The sequence below is a fragment of the Stylophora pistillata genome, chromosome 13 (genome assembly GCF_964205215.1).
Source record: "Stylophora pistillata chromosome 13, jaStyPist1.2, whole genome shotgun sequence".
In the NCBI taxonomy this organism is placed as follows: Eukaryota; Metazoa; Cnidaria; class Anthozoa; order Scleractinia; family Pocilloporidae; genus Stylophora; species Stylophora pistillata.
In genome coordinates, this window is record NC_142531.1 from 385001 (window position 1) to 402500 (window position 17500).

A 17500-nucleotide genomic window follows, 5' to 3' on the forward strand; every position below is an offset into this window, starting at 1 on the left:
GGATAGATGCGGTGGACCATGTTCTCAAGTCTTGGCGTTCTCGTTCCCTATCCTTCCGTGGCAAGGCCCTTGTTATTAATGCTCTTGCGCTTCCCGGGTCTGGTATGTGGCCTCCCTCATCCATATGCCGGCCTGAGTGTGCAAGGAACTCTCCTCTCTGGTTTTTTCCTTCTTCTAGTCCGGTAAGCAGGAACTCGTTTCTCGCTCTGCTGTGACCCAGTCCCCTGTCTCTGGTTGTTTTTCTGTTGTTGATGTTCGTCTTAAAGTCTATGCTCTTCTTGGCCAGTGGGTGAGGATATTTGTCTCCTCGCCCTCTGGCTGGTGTGTCTCCTTGTCTTCCTGTTTTGTGTCGCGTTTTGGTGTCTATCCTCTTGATGTCTTTACCCGCCCTTTTTCGTTTGACCCCAAGGCCTTGCCGCCTTTCTACCAATCTCTATTACTAGCCTGGCGGAGCCTTAATGGCTCCTTTTCCCACTGGTATCAAACTCTTGTATACGGTTCGTCTACTCCCCTTGGTTGTGCTCCTGTATTAAACATGTCTACTAGTCTCTGTTACCGTTACCTACTGTCGGAGAACATGGTCCCGCTGCATTGCGTGGAGAAGTTTAACACCATCTATGGGAATCTGGACTGGCCTGCCACATGGCGCTCCCTGTCCCTCTTCCATCTTGATCGTCAGGTCACTGACCTTAATTGGAAGATTGCACACGGCGTCTTGTACACTGCACAGCGTCTGGCCTCCTTCGGCTTATCTGTTCCTTTACCTTGCTTCTGTGGTGCCCCGGTGGAGGCACCGGAACACCTTTTCTTTTATTGCCCTCTTGCTCAGAGCGTTCTTTCTTGGATACAGTCGTTACTGTTTGGTTTCTCTTCCATGTGTCCTGTTCTCCTTCTTCGTCATGTCCTCTTTGGCCTCAATTCTAATGAGTTGAGGGCCACCCCTTGTGTTTTCATCTACCTCCTCAACCTCTGTAAGTTCTTTGTCTGGCAATCTCGTAACGACTTCCGCTTCCGTAATTCCAGGCCTGGCGCTGTGGACGTCATCGCACGTGTAAAGACCCGCCTGAGGTTTCGTCTCAACATCTTCTTCAGGCGCTTCACATCCACCCGACGTCGTGACTTCTTCCATCGGCAGTGGGGTGCCCGTGGCACTGTAGCTTCAGTGGTCAACGACACTCTTGTGTTTACTATCTAGTCTCGTTTGTTTGAGTGTTGCGTGACTTTTTCTGCTTGAATGGGTGTCTCTGTGCTACTCGTGCTGGGTCTCCTTCATTGGTGTACTGCACAGTAGCTCATTGTCGGTCTCGTTTGCTTGACTGACGTGTGATTTTTCGCTTGAATGAGTGTGTCTTTGTGCTGCTTGTGCTGGGTCTCCTTCATTGGTGTACTGCACAGTAGCCCATTGTTAGTTTCCGTTTCGTAACCCATGTGCTGGGTCTCCTTTGTTGGTGTACTGCACTGGGCTTGTATCGTTCTGTCGTTTTAGTTCTCGGTTTGTTCTCTTATGTGTGTGTTGAATTTTTGGTTTCAGTGAGGTGGGGTTCGATTCCCCAGCGAGGTTGGCGACTGGTGTTCCTCGTTTGTTGCGGTCCCAACCCTAAGGCCTTGCACTCTAGCGATGGGTTGGAGTGGACATTATGGTCGGCAGGCATTGCACCGCCCTCACGGGAGCCTGACCGTCCGCTTCAAACATAAAAAAAAACTCAGCGGCCTAATACATTACACCTCCTTCCTTCGGTTACCTTTTTATCTTTTGCTCTCTGTGATCAACATGATTTCCTTCTCCGTGAGAAGGTTTCCTTTTCCAATCCTCCCTTTTTTTGTCTTTCTCTTCTCGTTCATCTTCACAAAAATGAGCCATGGTTTCCTCCGCCACTTCCGTTGCCAATTGGACGTTATTCATTTCAAGTTTTCCCCCGTTCTTTTTGCTTCTCTTCCTTGCTGAAAGTAAGAAAGTAGAAAACTAAGAAAGTATCCAAAAGCTCCAGGAATATGGATTGAAAGATGACAGCTTTTGCTTTGTTACCTGTCCTCAATGATGACATAAACTGATGATGATGAATGGAATAATATACATGCAAGAATGTCAACATCATGATTTAAATCAAGACCATGCCTAACTTACCCTGCGATCAGAACCTTTTTAACCTGTCCTCGAATCGATTAAAAAGAAGAAAAGAAGAAAAGGCTCTGCTCACAGGGTATGCCTAACTTCACACTAGTTGATTTTTTTTTAAATTTATATATTATTATTTTGATTTATCACAGATTCCAACAATTAAGAGGCTCTTCTTCTGTAACAATACTAATCTAGTCTAAGTATATATATATATGTAGTAACTAATTAAAAGTATAATAACAATGATAAAAATTAATCAATGTAACTTATCGTGAGATATTAAAATATACAATACATATTATGTGGATTCAAGACCAATATTTAGCAAACAAATGTTTCTTAGCACTACGGCAAAAAACATTATGTTCTAAAATGTTTCTTGTTGCTATCGGGAGTCTATTGAACAACGTTGCCGATGTGGATAAGGCTGTCCCTCAGAGAAATCAGCATTGAGAAGATGGCTTGGCTCAGGATTGAACAATCCAGCTTTGAACCAAACTGTACTAACAATAGCTGAAGGTGGTTTGGAACAGTATTTACCAATTAAGTACAACATATATGTTCCTTTACTCCTGTTTTTCTTTTTTTAAAATACTAGACTACCCAAGGGGATGAATAACACCAGTTTTTTTGATCATTTAAAACAAATCTCTGTTTTAATCATGGTTTAAAAACACGGAAGCATTTTACTAAGTTTTCTCAGAAAACTTTCTTCATTAGCAGACAATAATACACAGTGATTAACATAATTTTTCACTGTGGGTAAAAATTGAGACCATGGCATTCCAACAATTGGTAATTAATTATAGTGATTTCATTTTTTCATGATTTCAACTTTTCATTGAATTATCCACATTTTATATGCTAGAGGTTAAATTATACTCACTTAGTAGTTCATAGCTTATATTTTGCCAACGTTGAAAACGACCCCAAACTCACACACCCACTGGCCATTCCCACCCCTGCAGCTTCATCAGTTGTAATACAATGACTTAAAAACTCCTTAAATAGATTTATATAGGGTGTGATGGCACATATAAACAAACACAGTAATTACTACGCGAAAAACTATCACTATAAAAAGAAATAGAAATATTGTCGAATCCACTGAAAATGTAAATAATGATAATAATAAAGGTCTTTATTAAGAATTATTGTGCAAACAGACGTGCTACAATTAACATGAATAACATGAATAAAATGAATAAGGAAAAGGAAAAGGTATTAATTACTATTGAAAAGACATCTATTAATTAAAATTGATTTAAAACGGCTTGTCTGGACCTTAGGCAAAATATAATTATGCGACCTAGTTCTCAACTGCCGTGTTCTCTGGGGAGGTAAGAGATCGCTCAACGCAGTGTTGGTGGAAGAGATCCTTTGCCATAATTTCTTATCTCTATTACAACGGATATCCAAGATACTGTGTTGCTTTGAGCAGTAACCCAGCTTATAACACCTGGCAAAGAGCTTATCAATTCTACTTAAATATTTACTATAAAAAGCACACCCCCAGACCTCAATAGCATATGTAAAAGCTGAAAGAATCAAACTTTGAAAAAGTAAGTCCAAATTCTCAATAGAGTAGCCATGATATTTACATATTCTCAAAATATACAACCTACTGCTAGCCTTACTAAGTAGGTAATCAATATGAGTGTCCCAATTAACTGGCACTTGCTCAAAGGTAACACCCAATAGTTTCAGTTTTTCTTTCCTCTCTATGATCTCGAGTGGTTCAGGAGGCGTCTTGGAAGTCTTTCCTCGCAAAAGAAGTTCCCATGTTTTTGTCAAGTTGACTTTCATGCAGTTCTTCTCGGACCATTCAATAAAGGATAGGATTTCCGTTTCGGATTCATCTAAGCCTACATTTGCCTCGATTGGTAAACTAGTAGTTATATCATCAGCAAATTTAACTAGAAGATTCTTATTAGTATTAACAGCTTTGATATCGTTAATAAAAATAGAAAATAAGACAGGCCTCAGGACTGTACCTTGAGGAACACCCCTATTTATAGAAACGTATTCAGTACTATGACCATCGACCACAACTCTCTGCTTTCTATGATTTAAAAAACTAATAAAGTAAAGGAACCAGCGTTGACTTGAAAGGCGAGGATTGTACTAAAATTCCCAATTAACGCTGAGACTGGGACCTTTGATGCCCGCCCAATTTGAAAAAATTATCCGCATTAATTATAGTTTATTCTTTTTTTGGAGTGAAATTCCTGGCGCTTATTCAAGCCGAAGGGTGCCAGAGAGAACAGCTGTGCGCTCCAATATGCTTCTTTGGTAATTAGGAGTTTCTCGATGTTACCTGAATTGTTTACTGTTGCCTGCACTTGATCAATGCATTGGAATGAGAAATCGCTTAGATCATGTGGTGTTTTGTTAAAATGTACCGCTACCTCACAGGTCTTTTTCTTAGTGACCATAGCAGACTTGTGGTTGCAAAATCTAACCCTAAAGTCATTTGTTGTGGAACCAATGTTATGTAGGCGACATTTCTTGCACGAAGCCAAATAAATTAAGTTCTCAGAATCACAGGAAAATTTCGATCGTATCTTGTAACTTTTGCCTGTTTGAAAACTTAGAAAGGAATTAGTTTCAACCAAGAAGTTCCGACAAAGATCGCATCTTGTTCTATTACATTTAAAACATCCCTTGACCTCGGCAACCCCTTCGCTTTCAGTGTTAGGGCCATAACGGGATGGGGCCAACAACTCTTTAAGGTTTTTAGATCTGCGGAAGGATGCTATGATAGAATTTGAAGGAAAAAGCTCTTTTAACTTGGGATTGGATTCCAAAATACCCAGATGTTTTTTAATGATGCGACTTACATCAGGTAAATTTGGATTAAATGTGGTCACAAATGGGAATAATTTCCTCTTAGATCTGGCCTGAGTCCTAAGTAGATCACTTCTGGGTATGGTAGAGGCCTTACGAAACTGGTCGTCCACTAATTTAGAAGGGTGACCCTGAGTAACCAGATAACCCTTGTATTTGGTTATTCTCTTGACAAGAAAGGCTTGTTCGGAGCAATTTCTTTGTAACCTCGTCGCCACACTGTAAGAGATCGCTTTGAAAACGTGTTTAGGATGAGCACCTGATGGTGGGAGATACAGATGACTATCAGTTGGCTTTGAGTAAACGTCTGTCCTAATAAAACCCTCGATAAGATGCGATCTTTGTCGCAACTTCTTGGTTAAATCTAATTCCTTTCTAAGTTTCCTCGTGTGCCACACTACCTCTCCTACATATATATATATATATTTATGAATTTTCGTAAAAATTGCTGGATGTGTGTTGCATTTAGTTCCAGAGTTCTGCAATATGCAATGGTGACAGTCATCCTGATCATGGAATGGCGTTGGTTTCTCTCCCGCACTTCAGAAAAACCCTATTACAACTATACCTCTTCTTGATCTTTCTTTTAGAGCCAGATGGTTTGTTTTGTTTGTCCATGGTTTCTGTTTCTGGAGGGAAACAAAGATAAAAAGAACCAAGCAAGGATGGATAAAGAGAAAAGAGGAAGAAAAGACATTTAAAGTATAAAAAAACGACTATTACAATTTCGTGCAAGCAGATATTAATGTCACCACATGTTAAAAATTGAGTGGCTGGAACGTACAAATCAACTTTTTGTATTGTTAGTATGCTGGGTAACATCATGATTTGTAGTGATATTTGACATAAATTAATACCATGAGATATCTTTAACACTTTTATACGTCAAGCGCGAGCTTTATTTCTGCCAAAATATATTGATGTAATCATGCTGTTATATCTTTTTAGTATATGCCAAACCAGTGGATAGTGTTTTTCGCGCGCTCTGACTGGCTGTTCAATCTTGGAATATCATGCACTATTCACTGACTCTCCCCAAGCCGAGAGGCGCGTTGTAAAGAAAGTAACTAAACATCTTCATTTGACATCATTTTCGGCTTATTATCTCACTTTTTTAGCATTTACTAAAACAACTATTCACCTCAGTGTCGGTGGCTAGTAGTGTATATTTACCTCGCTGCTTTCGCGGCTCGCTAAATATCTAATACTAGGCTCCTCCACTTCGGTAAATAAATGTTATAAACTTCTACCCTCAAAAGGCTTGTAATTTTCATATGTTGGTTTTTAAAATTAAGGTGAAATACCACATTTCTTAAGCCAATCAAATTGCAGAGATTTGTCATATAATAGTATAATGTAAATTAATAATGTCATAACACTATTCTCACCTTTTACCGCATTTACGAACAAGATATCATCAAGCTCCTAAAACAGACAAAAATTTACTCCTGTTAAAATGCAATAGGATTAACTTTTGGGTTCGCATATAGCCGGAAAACTGGATCTGACCACACTTTTTTTAATCGAGCAAACAAACAAAAACATTCACCATTTCCTCTCCTGCGTCTCCCTCTACGACAACCGGATCAAAGTAACATACAAACAAAACCAATCGCAGTTTTTGAACAATCATAACTACAGCATTTGTATGTGGATAATAAAATTTTTATTCTTAATACGTTTACCTATGAAAACCATCATGCATACACTCATTACTGTACGTCGTAATTCAATATTAACTCTTGATCTGTACCCGTTTCAATGTTGTCTTCTTGTGCTTGGTTGATGGTGAAGCTACATCGGTTAGGCAACCTCGAGACCTATGAATACCATATCGACCATAGCCATGCTTGTAGTTAAACGGCTGGTAAAACGAGAACAAACATCAACAACACTAAACAACCTAACAATAATGGTAATAACAATAACAATAGTAATAATAATAATATGAATAAAACCAAGTAATGAACGACTTTTTTTGCAGATCCCATCGAGGTGGAACTTGAACATGCTCAGGAACAGACAATTTCCCGAATTTGCTATTGTGGACGGAAGGCAAAATCCAGAAGTGAGCGCTTTTGTGTTTCAAGTTAAAATTCCCGTTGTCCATGTGTTTCAAACAAAAAGAATTGCCAGGCTCAGTGCAAGTGCCGCAACTGCAACAATCGCAGTCAGAATCACCAGAAGTTGTCATGCCGGTGTGGAGAAAGCAGGGCTAAAGGAGGGAAAACAGGTCAAAACTCTTGCATGGATGTAAATGGTCAGAGGCGAACACTGAAATGTCGCTGCTACCCCAAACGGTAAACCTTGCTCTATCCACTGTTCATGTTTGAACTGTGAAAATAGATATGGAATAAGGGTTACTCACAGCACAGACGATTGTAAGGCCGAGATAAAGAAGAGAATAACTTCTGCACCACCATCATTGAAGAGTCAGCGAACAGCAGCTATTCTGGAGGACGAGGGATATAGTTTGCAGCCCGGACCATGGACACTCGAAGAGAGCTATCTCTTAGACTCCGTTGAGTCATTAATTTTGAACACGTGTGTTATCCCAAGTTACAGAAATATATCAAAATTGTATAATTTTGTGAGCAAGAGTCTGCGTGGAAATAAAATACAGTTTACTACAGTCACCTCTAAAACAGAGAGGCAAATTCAAGGAAAACTGGAATTTGTAAGAAAAAAACATTTAGCTCTAAAGAATTTTTACTATGGTGTTTCAGTTCTTGATAACCAAGGGAATTCGGACTGATTGTTCTATTACCATATCAAATGGTACTATCTACAAGACAAATATAGTAAACATTGAGCAGTCTTGACTTTCGCCATTATATTTAGAAAAAGCTATTGCTTTTGAAACAGTTTTCAGTGTATTAAGAATCAAAATAATAATTTTAAACGCTTATTGTGTGAAATTCAAGATATTCTTTTAAGGCAACAAAATCGCGCGAGGATATGATGGGCAGTGGGCAACACACCCCTTAATTGTCTGTGTAGTACTCAATTGCCTAGTAAAACAAAATCGCCTTTCAGATCACTCGGTCTTTCAGTCAGGTTGAAGCTAGCAGACAGTTTTATCTGCTTGTCGGAGACTTCTTAATTTGAGTAGAACAGATGTTTAGTTTCTTAAGTAACACCAGTGATTGAGGTAGCCTTGAACGAACTTTAATTTTAATTTAATTTAATTTTTAACTTTTTAATTTAATTTTGTCCGTTTTCACTGCATTATTTGCAGTGGGGAAGGACTAGAAAGGAACATAGGAACCATTCGTGCTAGTCCACCCTCCCACCCATCCCACCCCAGGGGAGGACATCCATCACACAGTAATCTCGTGTGTGGGAAATTAACGTCTCCTACCCCTAACCCTGCAGGAGACGGGACCTCCATTTATTCGTCCCTATCCGAGAAGACTACAATATCTAACCATTTCTTGATGTTATAGAAAGGTAGCAAATTCTTCTCAATTATTTTAAGACCCTGAGTGTTGGTCCGGTCGGGGCTCGAACCCTCGACCTCCGGCACAACAGTCCAGCGCTCTATCCATTGAGCTAACCGGGAGGCGGTTTGATTGATTGTCACTTAGCAACGACCAATCAGAGATCCGATTAGACGTTCTATTACGTGATATCCCCATATATAACACTAGGGCCCCACCTTTTCGAGAGTTTTTTGTACACATCCGTTGTAAGACGAATGAGAGAGATTTTTTTGGATTAAACGCTTTGCTTTAACACACGTCGAGTCTACTGTACGAGAGTATTAATAGGTCAAAAAACCCCTCGTAAACGGGGCAAAGTTTACGAAACGTGGCACCTCCGACGGGACGCTTTCTGAAGATCACTAGGATCAGAGTGTGAGTATAATTACGTCCTGAATTTTCCGAACGAGATGGAGGCAACCGAAGCGAACATGAGAATCAAAGTCAAACAACTGGAGATGACAGGGACGAGGACCAATGTCGTCTTGGGAGGGAAAGGAAACGAAGCGATGGAGAGACACCTTTCTACTTTAAAGCACCTTTCCCGTGAGATTAATCGCATGCGACTAGATGTAGAGGCGTTGAAATTGGTAAAAGAAGAAGATGCCACAGGCATACAAGCATGGAACGCAGAGCTCCATGCTAAACTAGAAAAGGCAGACACCGAGGTCGAAAAGGTGACAACATGGCTAGACGAACGTCAAAAGTAGAAAGAAGTTCACGCGCAAAAACAGAAACTGCAGTTTGAGGCAAAACTGCATCAAACCAAGCTGGAAATGCAAGGAGAACTTCAAGCGACTCAAAGAAATCAACACCCTCACCAAGTCCAGACGTTAGGTAACATCCAAGCCAAATTACCGAAGTTAAGGATAACCAAGTTTGACGGCTCCTTCATGGACTGGCCGAGATTCTGGGGGCAATTTTCAGAAACCATTGATAAGACGAGCGTAGCAGCGATAACGAAATTTACGTATCTGCGTGAACTGTAAGATTCTAAAGTTAGAAGAACAATAGAAGCATTACTCTTCACGCCTGAGGGCTACAACAGCGCGAAGAGCGTCTAACAGGAGAGATACGGGAAGGAATCGGAGATCGTAAGGGCATACACAAGAGAAATCCTAGAACTTACTCCCATACCCACCAGCAATCACAAGAAAATAAGCGAGTTTAGCGAAAAGCTAACCTACTGCGTGCAAGCTCTAGAAACACTCAAGAAACTTGAACAGGTCAATGGGGCAGTGTTGATGACACTTGACAAGTTGCCATCTATCCGGGGAGATCTCGTGCGAACCGATCCACACTGGGAAAGCTGGGATTTTGTAAAACTCTCGGAGGCTATTCGGTTGTGGGTGAGAAGAAACCCAGTAGAGGCAGTGGGCCGAACAGAGCGCGAGCAAGAAGCACCCGCGAAACGGTCTACACGCACGACCAGAGTTTATCATACGCGAGGCGAAGATCTGAGACCCCACAAGTGTGTGTATTGTGGCGAAGATCACCGACCGATTGAATGCACAAAGGTCACGAGCCCGTCAGATCGCCGACAAATTTTAATTGACAAGCGATTGTGTTTCAATTGCACACACGGAAACCACCGCTCATCAAATTGTCCCAGCAGATCCGATTGTCAACGCTGTCAAAAGCGCCATCACACGTCGATCTGCGACGCAGCACACCCCACTAGCGGCGTTAACAACTCGATGACATCTACGAGAGGGGTTGCCTTGACGACAAACCAAATCGGAGAGGGTCTGTTTCCTGTTATCGTGGTGGAAGTCAACGGAATAAAATGCTGAGCATCAATCGATTCTGGAGCGGGTAGTTCATACATATCGGCAAAGTTGATAGATCTTCTCCGCTTGAAGCCCATTTCCACTCAAACGAGGTCAATTGACATGCTGATGTCAACCAAGGTCGCAACACTAGAAGAATACGACTTAAGCTTCAAATCTGTCGACCACCAATTTACGCCTCCTGTGAAAGCAACCAAAGTAAACAAATCGGAACTGTTGTCAATTGACAATCCTAATTATCGCGAACTTATCGGCAAAAACCCGCATCAGAGAGGCCTTTACGTTCACGACGACGACACGAAAGCTAGACTTCAGTACACGTAGTCCTTGGTAGCGGCGAGTACGCCAGGATTAAAACCGAAACAAAACCGCGAATCGGGCAGGAAAACACACCCATCGCAGAGCTCACAAAATTTGGATGGTTTATCATGTTACCTGGTAAAGAATTCGAAAGGAATGTTATGTTACTCACACAAACAAGCCAAGTAGATTATGAGGAACTGTGTAAACTCGACGTGTTGGGGTTACAAGACCCAGGAGATCAAAGCCAAGCAGCAGTTTTCGAAGAATTCGAAGAACAGTTAATACGCTCGTCCGAGGGCTGGTATGAGATCACTCTGCCCTGGAAGGCAAACCATCCACCGCTCCCCTCGAAGAAAGAGGGCAGTCTCAAAAGGCTTCACAGTCTAAACAGGAAACTACAGTGCGAAGGCCTGACCGAAGAATACGGTGCAATTATTCAAGAACAGTTAGCTGAAGGAGTGGTTGAGAAAGCACCCCTAGTCGCGCAGTCAAAGGAATTTTACATTCCACACAAGAGCGTGGTACGCAAGACAGCCGAAGCTACGAAGATGAGAATCGTCTACGACGCTTCTGCTCGAGAAACGCCCGATTCACCTTCCTTGAATGACTGCCTGCACCCAGGTCCCGTGTTACAAAATAGGCTTTGGGACATACTTATCCAACAGAGAGGTTACCCAGTGGTCTTTGCGGGTGACATAAAGAAAGCCTCTCTGCAAATACGGATCCATAAAAGCGAGAGAGATGCACTTCGGCTCCACTGGCGACCGAGCCCATTGTCAGAGATAGAAACCTACCCATTCACGCGAGTATTGTTTGGACTTGCCCCTTCGCCGTTCCTGTTGGGAGGCGTTCTTGAATGCCATTTAGACGCATGGGCCAAGAAATACCCGTAAGAAAGCGAACGTCTTCGTCGAAGCTTCTACGTGGACGATCTTCTGTCAGGCGGACAGAATGTGCAACAAGCAAGGTTGCGTAAGGAAGTAGCGAAGGAGATAATGAGTGATGCCTCGTTTGTACTTCACAAGTGGCATTCCAACGAGCCTCAGTTGGAAGACAGACCGCAAAGCACACCTCACGAAGAGCAGTCATACGCCAAACAACAGCTACAAGCCCAGTCAAGCAAGTCAAAACTTTTAGGGGTTAAGTGGAACAAGGAGGACGACACGATTGCAGTACAACTCCCGGAGACAAGTGACAAGCCGACTAAACGAGGAGTATTAGCGAAACTGGCCAAGGTCTACGACCCCCTCGGACTTGCCTCACCGACCACACTGCAAGGAAAGCAAATCTTTCGCGAGATTTGTGATTCTAAGGCTTCGTGGGATTCAACCATCCCAGATGTTCTCCGAATGCAGTTCCAAAGGTGGGAAGAGTCTCTGCCAGCGGAGGTGACTACATCAAGGCCCATAGCACCCTATCACGAGGCAACTGATGGTCTTGAGCTCCATGCGTTCGGAGATGCGTCGACTTATGGAATCGGAGCCGCCGTCTACTCCGTCGTGCATCAAAGAAGAGGAGTCACCCAAACAGTGGTGACAGCGAGGGCTAGATTGGCGAAGAAAGACATGACGATTCCCAGATTAGAGCTTGTTAGTGCTCATATGTCTGCCAATCTAGTTACCAACGTTAGGAACGCACTCCAAGATTTGCCAGAGCCCACAGTCTATGGATGGCTTGACAGCACGGTGGCCTTACATTGGATACTGGGAAACGGCCAGTATCGACAATTCGTTGCGAACCGAGTACGCAAAATAAGAGAGCATCCAGAGATACGTTGGAGACACGTCCCTACCCTTGACCACCCCGCCGATCTAGCAGGTCGGGGAGGCCAGGTCACCAACGCGGTACTATGGTGGAATGGCTCAACTTGGTTAAGTGACCCTAGGAAGTGGCCAGAGAATCTTGTGACAGCAAAATCCCCAGCGTCGGAAGAGGAAGCAAAAGCCAGCAAGGAGGTGCTTAACCTAGTTCAAGGAAAACCCAGCCAAGACCATAACGAATTCGACGAACTCCTTGAGCGAAATGACCTTCGTCGAACGCTTCTTGTCCATGCTTGGGTACGACGGTTCACCACCCACAGGTAGTCACAAAGGTCTTCTAACAAGTGAGGACATAAAAGAGGTGAAACAGTGGTGGATTAAAAGAGTACAGCAGCTTGAGATGCAAAAGCCCAGTTTTGAACGGACCAAACAGATGTTAAACCTGGTTCCAAACGCAGCTGGGGTACTCGAATGCACGGACGAATTCAAGGGAAGCACCCAGTATACCTTCCAGCAGATGCCATTTTCACAAAGAAGCTTGTACAGCAAATCCACACTGAGACCCTTCAAAGGGGCGTGTCCCTGACCATGGCCGCCATTCGCGAGGAATTCTGGATCCAGACCCTGAGAAAATTAGTGAAGTCTGCAAGATCAACCTGTTGGGGCTGGAAGCGTTTCCGTGCATTATCAGTAACAGCACCACTCCCTGGACTGCTTCCTACAAAGCGTACTAACATCAGAGGAGCTTTCGAGGTCATTGGGACCGATTTTGCGGGACCAATCCTCTACAAGTTGCGAAACAAAACAGAAGGGAAAGCATATTTGGTCATTTTCTCGTGCAGCTTGTCAAGGGCAGTACACCTGGAACTAGTCACAAACCTAGAAACCAGTACGTTTTTGTCATGCCTGAGACGGCTGATAGCAAGAAGAGGACGTCCGAGTGTGATATACTCCGACAACGGAAGTACGTTTGTAAAACTGGCAAAATGGCTGAAGCAAGCAAGAGGAGATGAAGAGTATAATGGGTTCCTGGAATCGCATGATATTCAGTGGAGATTCGACTTGAGCCGCGCGCCATGGTGGGGCGGACAGTTTGAACGGCTGATTGGCATTGTGAAGACTGCTATGTACAAGGTTATTGGAAGAGCCACCCTTTCTTGGGATGAACTAAGGAAAGTGTTGATGGACGTCGAGACTCAAGTAAATCGACGTCCCCTCAGCTATGTTGAAGACGACTTGGAATTACCTACCCTGACACCAGCCTCCTTTCTATTTCAGCGTTCCTCCCAACTTCCTGAAGGACCAGCCTGGCAGATCCACGACAAGGATTTGTGTAGAAGAGCCAAATTTCTGAAATCCTGCAAGGATCAGCTGTGGAACAGGTGGCAACGCGAGTACTTAACTGCCTTGAGAGAGCGCGACAACCTGGTCCACAAGACAGCCAAGTACCAGGTCAGAGTTGAGGAGGCCGTAATTGTACGATCTGACAGCAAAAATCGAGGCAAGTGGCCTCTAGCCATCGTCGAGGCAACTTACCCAGGCCCGGACGGCCACACGAGGGCTGTTCAGCCGAGAACGAGTAAGGGAGTTATTCAGCGACCAGTCCAACACTTATATCCTTTGGAGTTGCAGAGTGAGCCTCGGGTCACCCAGCCAGCAGTCTTGGAACAGCAGTTGAAACCACCTGAAACCATCTGAAACCCCCAAGGAAACCATCTGAAATTACCTGAAAATATCTCGAAACAATTTAAAACAACATGAAAGGCAAGTAATTCATGGCAGTCTCCATATAGACTCCCTGTTACCCAGTCTCCATATAGACTCCCTGTGTACCCTGTGTACCCTGTGTACCCTGTGTACCCTGTGTACCCTGTGTACCCTGTGTACCCATGTGTACCCTGTGTACCCTGGTGTACCCTTCTATACCCTGTGTACCCTGTGTACCCTGTGTACCCATGTGTACCCTGTGTACCCATGTGTACCCTGTGTACCCTGTGTACTCTGTGTACCGTGTGTACCCTGTGTACCCATGTGTACCCTGTGTACCCTGTGTACCCATGTGAACCCTGTCTACCGTGTGTACCCTGTGTACCCATGTGTACCCTGTGTACCCTGTGTACCCATGTGAACCCTGTGTACCCTGTGTACCCATGTGTACCCTGTGTACCCATGTGTACCCTGTGTACCCTGTGTACCATGTGTACCCTGTGTACCATGTGTACCCTGTGTACCCATGTGTACCATGTGTACCCTGTGTACCATGTGTACCCTTGTATACCCTGTGTACCATGTGTACCCTGTGTACCTTGTGTACACTGTGTACCCTGTGTACGCTGTGTACCCTGTCTACCCTGAGTACCCTGTGTACCCATGTGTACCCTGTGTCCCCTGTGTACCCATGTGTACCCTGTGTACCCTGTGTACACTGTGTCCCCTGTGTACCCTGTGTACCCATGTGTACCCTGTGTACCCATGTGTACCCTGTGTACCCGGTGTACCCTGTGTACCCTGTGTACCAATGTGTACCCTGTGTACCCTGTTGACCCTGTGTACCATGTGTACCCTGTGTACCCTGTGTACTCTGTGTACCCTGTGTACCCTGTGTACCCATGTGTACCCATGTGTACCCATGTGTACCCTGTGTACCCTGTGTACCCATTTATACCCATGTGTACCCTGTGTACCCTGTGTATCATGTGTACTCTGTGTACCCTGTGTACTCTGTGTCCCCTGTGTACCCATGCGTACCCTGTGTACTCTGTGTAGCCATGTGTACCCTGTGTACCCTGTGTACCAATGTGTACCCTGTGTACTCTGTTGACCCTGTGTACCATGTGTACCCTGTGTACCCTGTGTACCCATGTGTACCCATGTGTACCCATGTGTACCCTGTGTACCCATTTATACCCATGTGTACCCTGTGTACCCTGTGTATCATGTGTACTCTGTGTACCCTGTGTACCCTGTGTATCATGTGTACTCTGTGTACCCTGTGTACTCTGTGTCCCCTGTGTACCCATGCGTACCCTGTGTACTCTGTGTAGCCATGTGTACCCTGTGTACCCTGTGTACCGATTTATACCCTGTGTACCCTGTGTACCCTGTGTACCTTTTGTACCCATGTGTACCCTGTGTAACCTGTGTACCCTGTGTACTCTGTGTCACCTGTGTACCCATGTGTACCCTGTGTACCCATGTATACCCTGTGTACCCATGTATACCCTGTGTACCCTGTGTACCCTGTGTACCCTGTGTACCCTGTGTACCCATGTGTACCCTGTGTACCCTGTGTACCCATGTGTACACAGGGGTACACAGGCTGCACATGGGTACACATGGGTACACAGTGTACACAGGGTACACAGGGTATACATGGGTACACAGGGTACACAAGGTACACATGGGTACACTGGGTACACAGGGTACACAGGGTACACATGGGTACAAAGGGTACACAGGGTACACAGGGTTCATAGGGTACACATGTATACAGGGTACACATGGGTACACATGGGTACACATAGGTACACAGGGTACACATGGGTACACATGGGTACGCAGGGTACACAGGGTACACATGGGTACACAGGGTACACAGGGTACACAGGGAGTCTATATGGAGACTGGGTAACAGGGAGTCTATATGGAGACTGGGTAAGAGAGAGTCTGGTTAGGAGTCCATGTATGACCCCATAAAATGTCCTGAGCTCGGTATATACCTTTCAATGTATTCCAATGTATTCCAATGTATTCCCATGTATTCCAATGTATTCCTACGTATTCCCATGTATTCCTACGTATTCCCATGTGTTATTCCCATGTATCCTACGTATTCCCATGTATTCCAATGTATTCCCATGTATTCCCATGCATTCTTATGTATTCCTACGTATTCCTACGTATTCCCATGTATTCCCACGTATTCCCATGTATTCCCATGTATTTCCATGTATTCCCATGTATTCTCATGTATTCCAATGTATTCCCACGTATTCCTACGTATTCCCATGTATTCCAATGTATTCCCATGTATTCCCACGTATTCCCATGTATTCCCATGTATTCTCATGTATTCCAATGTATTCCCACGTATTCCCATGTATTCCCACGTATTCCTACATATTCCCATGTATTCCAATGTATTCCCATGTATTCCTGCGTATTCCCATGTATTCCCATGCATTCCCATGTATTCCAACGTATTCCAATGTATTCCCATGTATTCCTGCGTATTCCCATGTATTCCAGTGTATTCCCCTGTATTCCTACGTATTCCCATGTATTCCAATGTATTCCCATATATTCCTATGTATTCCCATGTATTCCTATGTATTCCCATGTATTCCCATATATTCCCATGTATTCCTATGTATTCCCATGTATTCCTACTTATTCCCATGTATTCCTACGTATTCCTAAGTATTCCTACGTATTCCCATGTATTCCAATGTATTCCCATGTATTCCATTGTATTCCCATGTATTCCCATATATTCCTACGTATTCCTGCGTATTCCCATGTATTCCCATGTATTCCTACGTATTCCCATGTATTCCTACGTATTCCCATGTATTCCTACATATTCCCACGTATTCTTACGTATTCCCATGTATTCTCATGTATTGCAATGTATTCCAATGTATTCCCATGTATTCCCGTGTATTCCTATGTATTCCCATGTATTCCAATGTATTCATATGTATTCCCATGTATTCCTATGTATTCCAATGTATTCCCGTGTATTCCCATGTATTCCAATGTATTCCCATGTATTCCCATGTATTCCCATGTATTCCAATGTATTCCCATGTATTCCAATGTATTCCCATGTATTCCCATGCATTCCTACGTATTTCCATATATTCCAATGTATTCCCATGTATTCTCATGTATTCCTACGTATTCCTACGTATTCCCATGTATTCCCACGTATTCCCATGTATTCCCATGTATTCTCATGTATTCCAATGTATTCCTACGTATTCCTGCGTATTCCCATGTATTCCAATGTATTCCCATGTGTTCTCATGTATTCCCATGTATTCCCACGTATTCCTACGTATTCCCATGTATTCCAATGTATTCCCCTGTATTCCAATGCATTCCCATGTATTCCTACGTATTCCCATGTATTCCAATGTATTCCCATGTATTCCAATGCATTCCCATGTATTCCTACGTATTCCCATGTATTCCAAT

General features: G+C 43.5%; 5 protein-coding genes across 5 annotated transcripts in view; all 5 read left to right on the forward strand.

The window, feature by feature from the left end:
* LOC148717201 (uncharacterized) overlaps positions 1–3270 on the forward strand; it is a 7795-nt gene extending 4525 nt beyond the window's left edge. Inside the window, exon 5 of the mRNA XM_088742936.1 lies at positions 1–3270. This exon is cut by the window's left edge and continues 2877 nt beyond it. The gene's annotated coding sequence lies outside the window, so the exon portion shown is untranslated.
* Positions 1–17500, forward strand: part of LOC111334682 (DNA primase large subunit) — a 47341-nt gene that overhangs the window by 20127 nt on the left and 9714 nt on the right. The window lies entirely within an intron of this gene.
* Positions 10667–11434, forward strand: LOC148717202 (uncharacterized). Its single transcript, XM_088743876.1, has one exon. It carries the CDS (start codon positions 10667–10669, stop codon positions 11432–11434), a length of 768 nt encoding a protein of 255 aa, XP_088600002.1.
* On the forward strand, positions 11537–12625 carry LOC148717203 (uncharacterized). The gene has a single exon (XM_088743618.1). It carries the CDS (start codon positions 11537–11539, stop codon positions 12623–12625), a length of 1089 nt encoding a protein of 362 aa, XP_088599744.1.
* Positions 12639–13999, forward strand: LOC111319269 (uncharacterized). Its single transcript, XM_022922074.2, has one exon. It carries the CDS (start codon positions 12773–12775, stop codon positions 13997–13999), a length of 1227 nt encoding a protein of 408 aa, XP_022777809.2. The 5' UTR covers positions 12639–12772.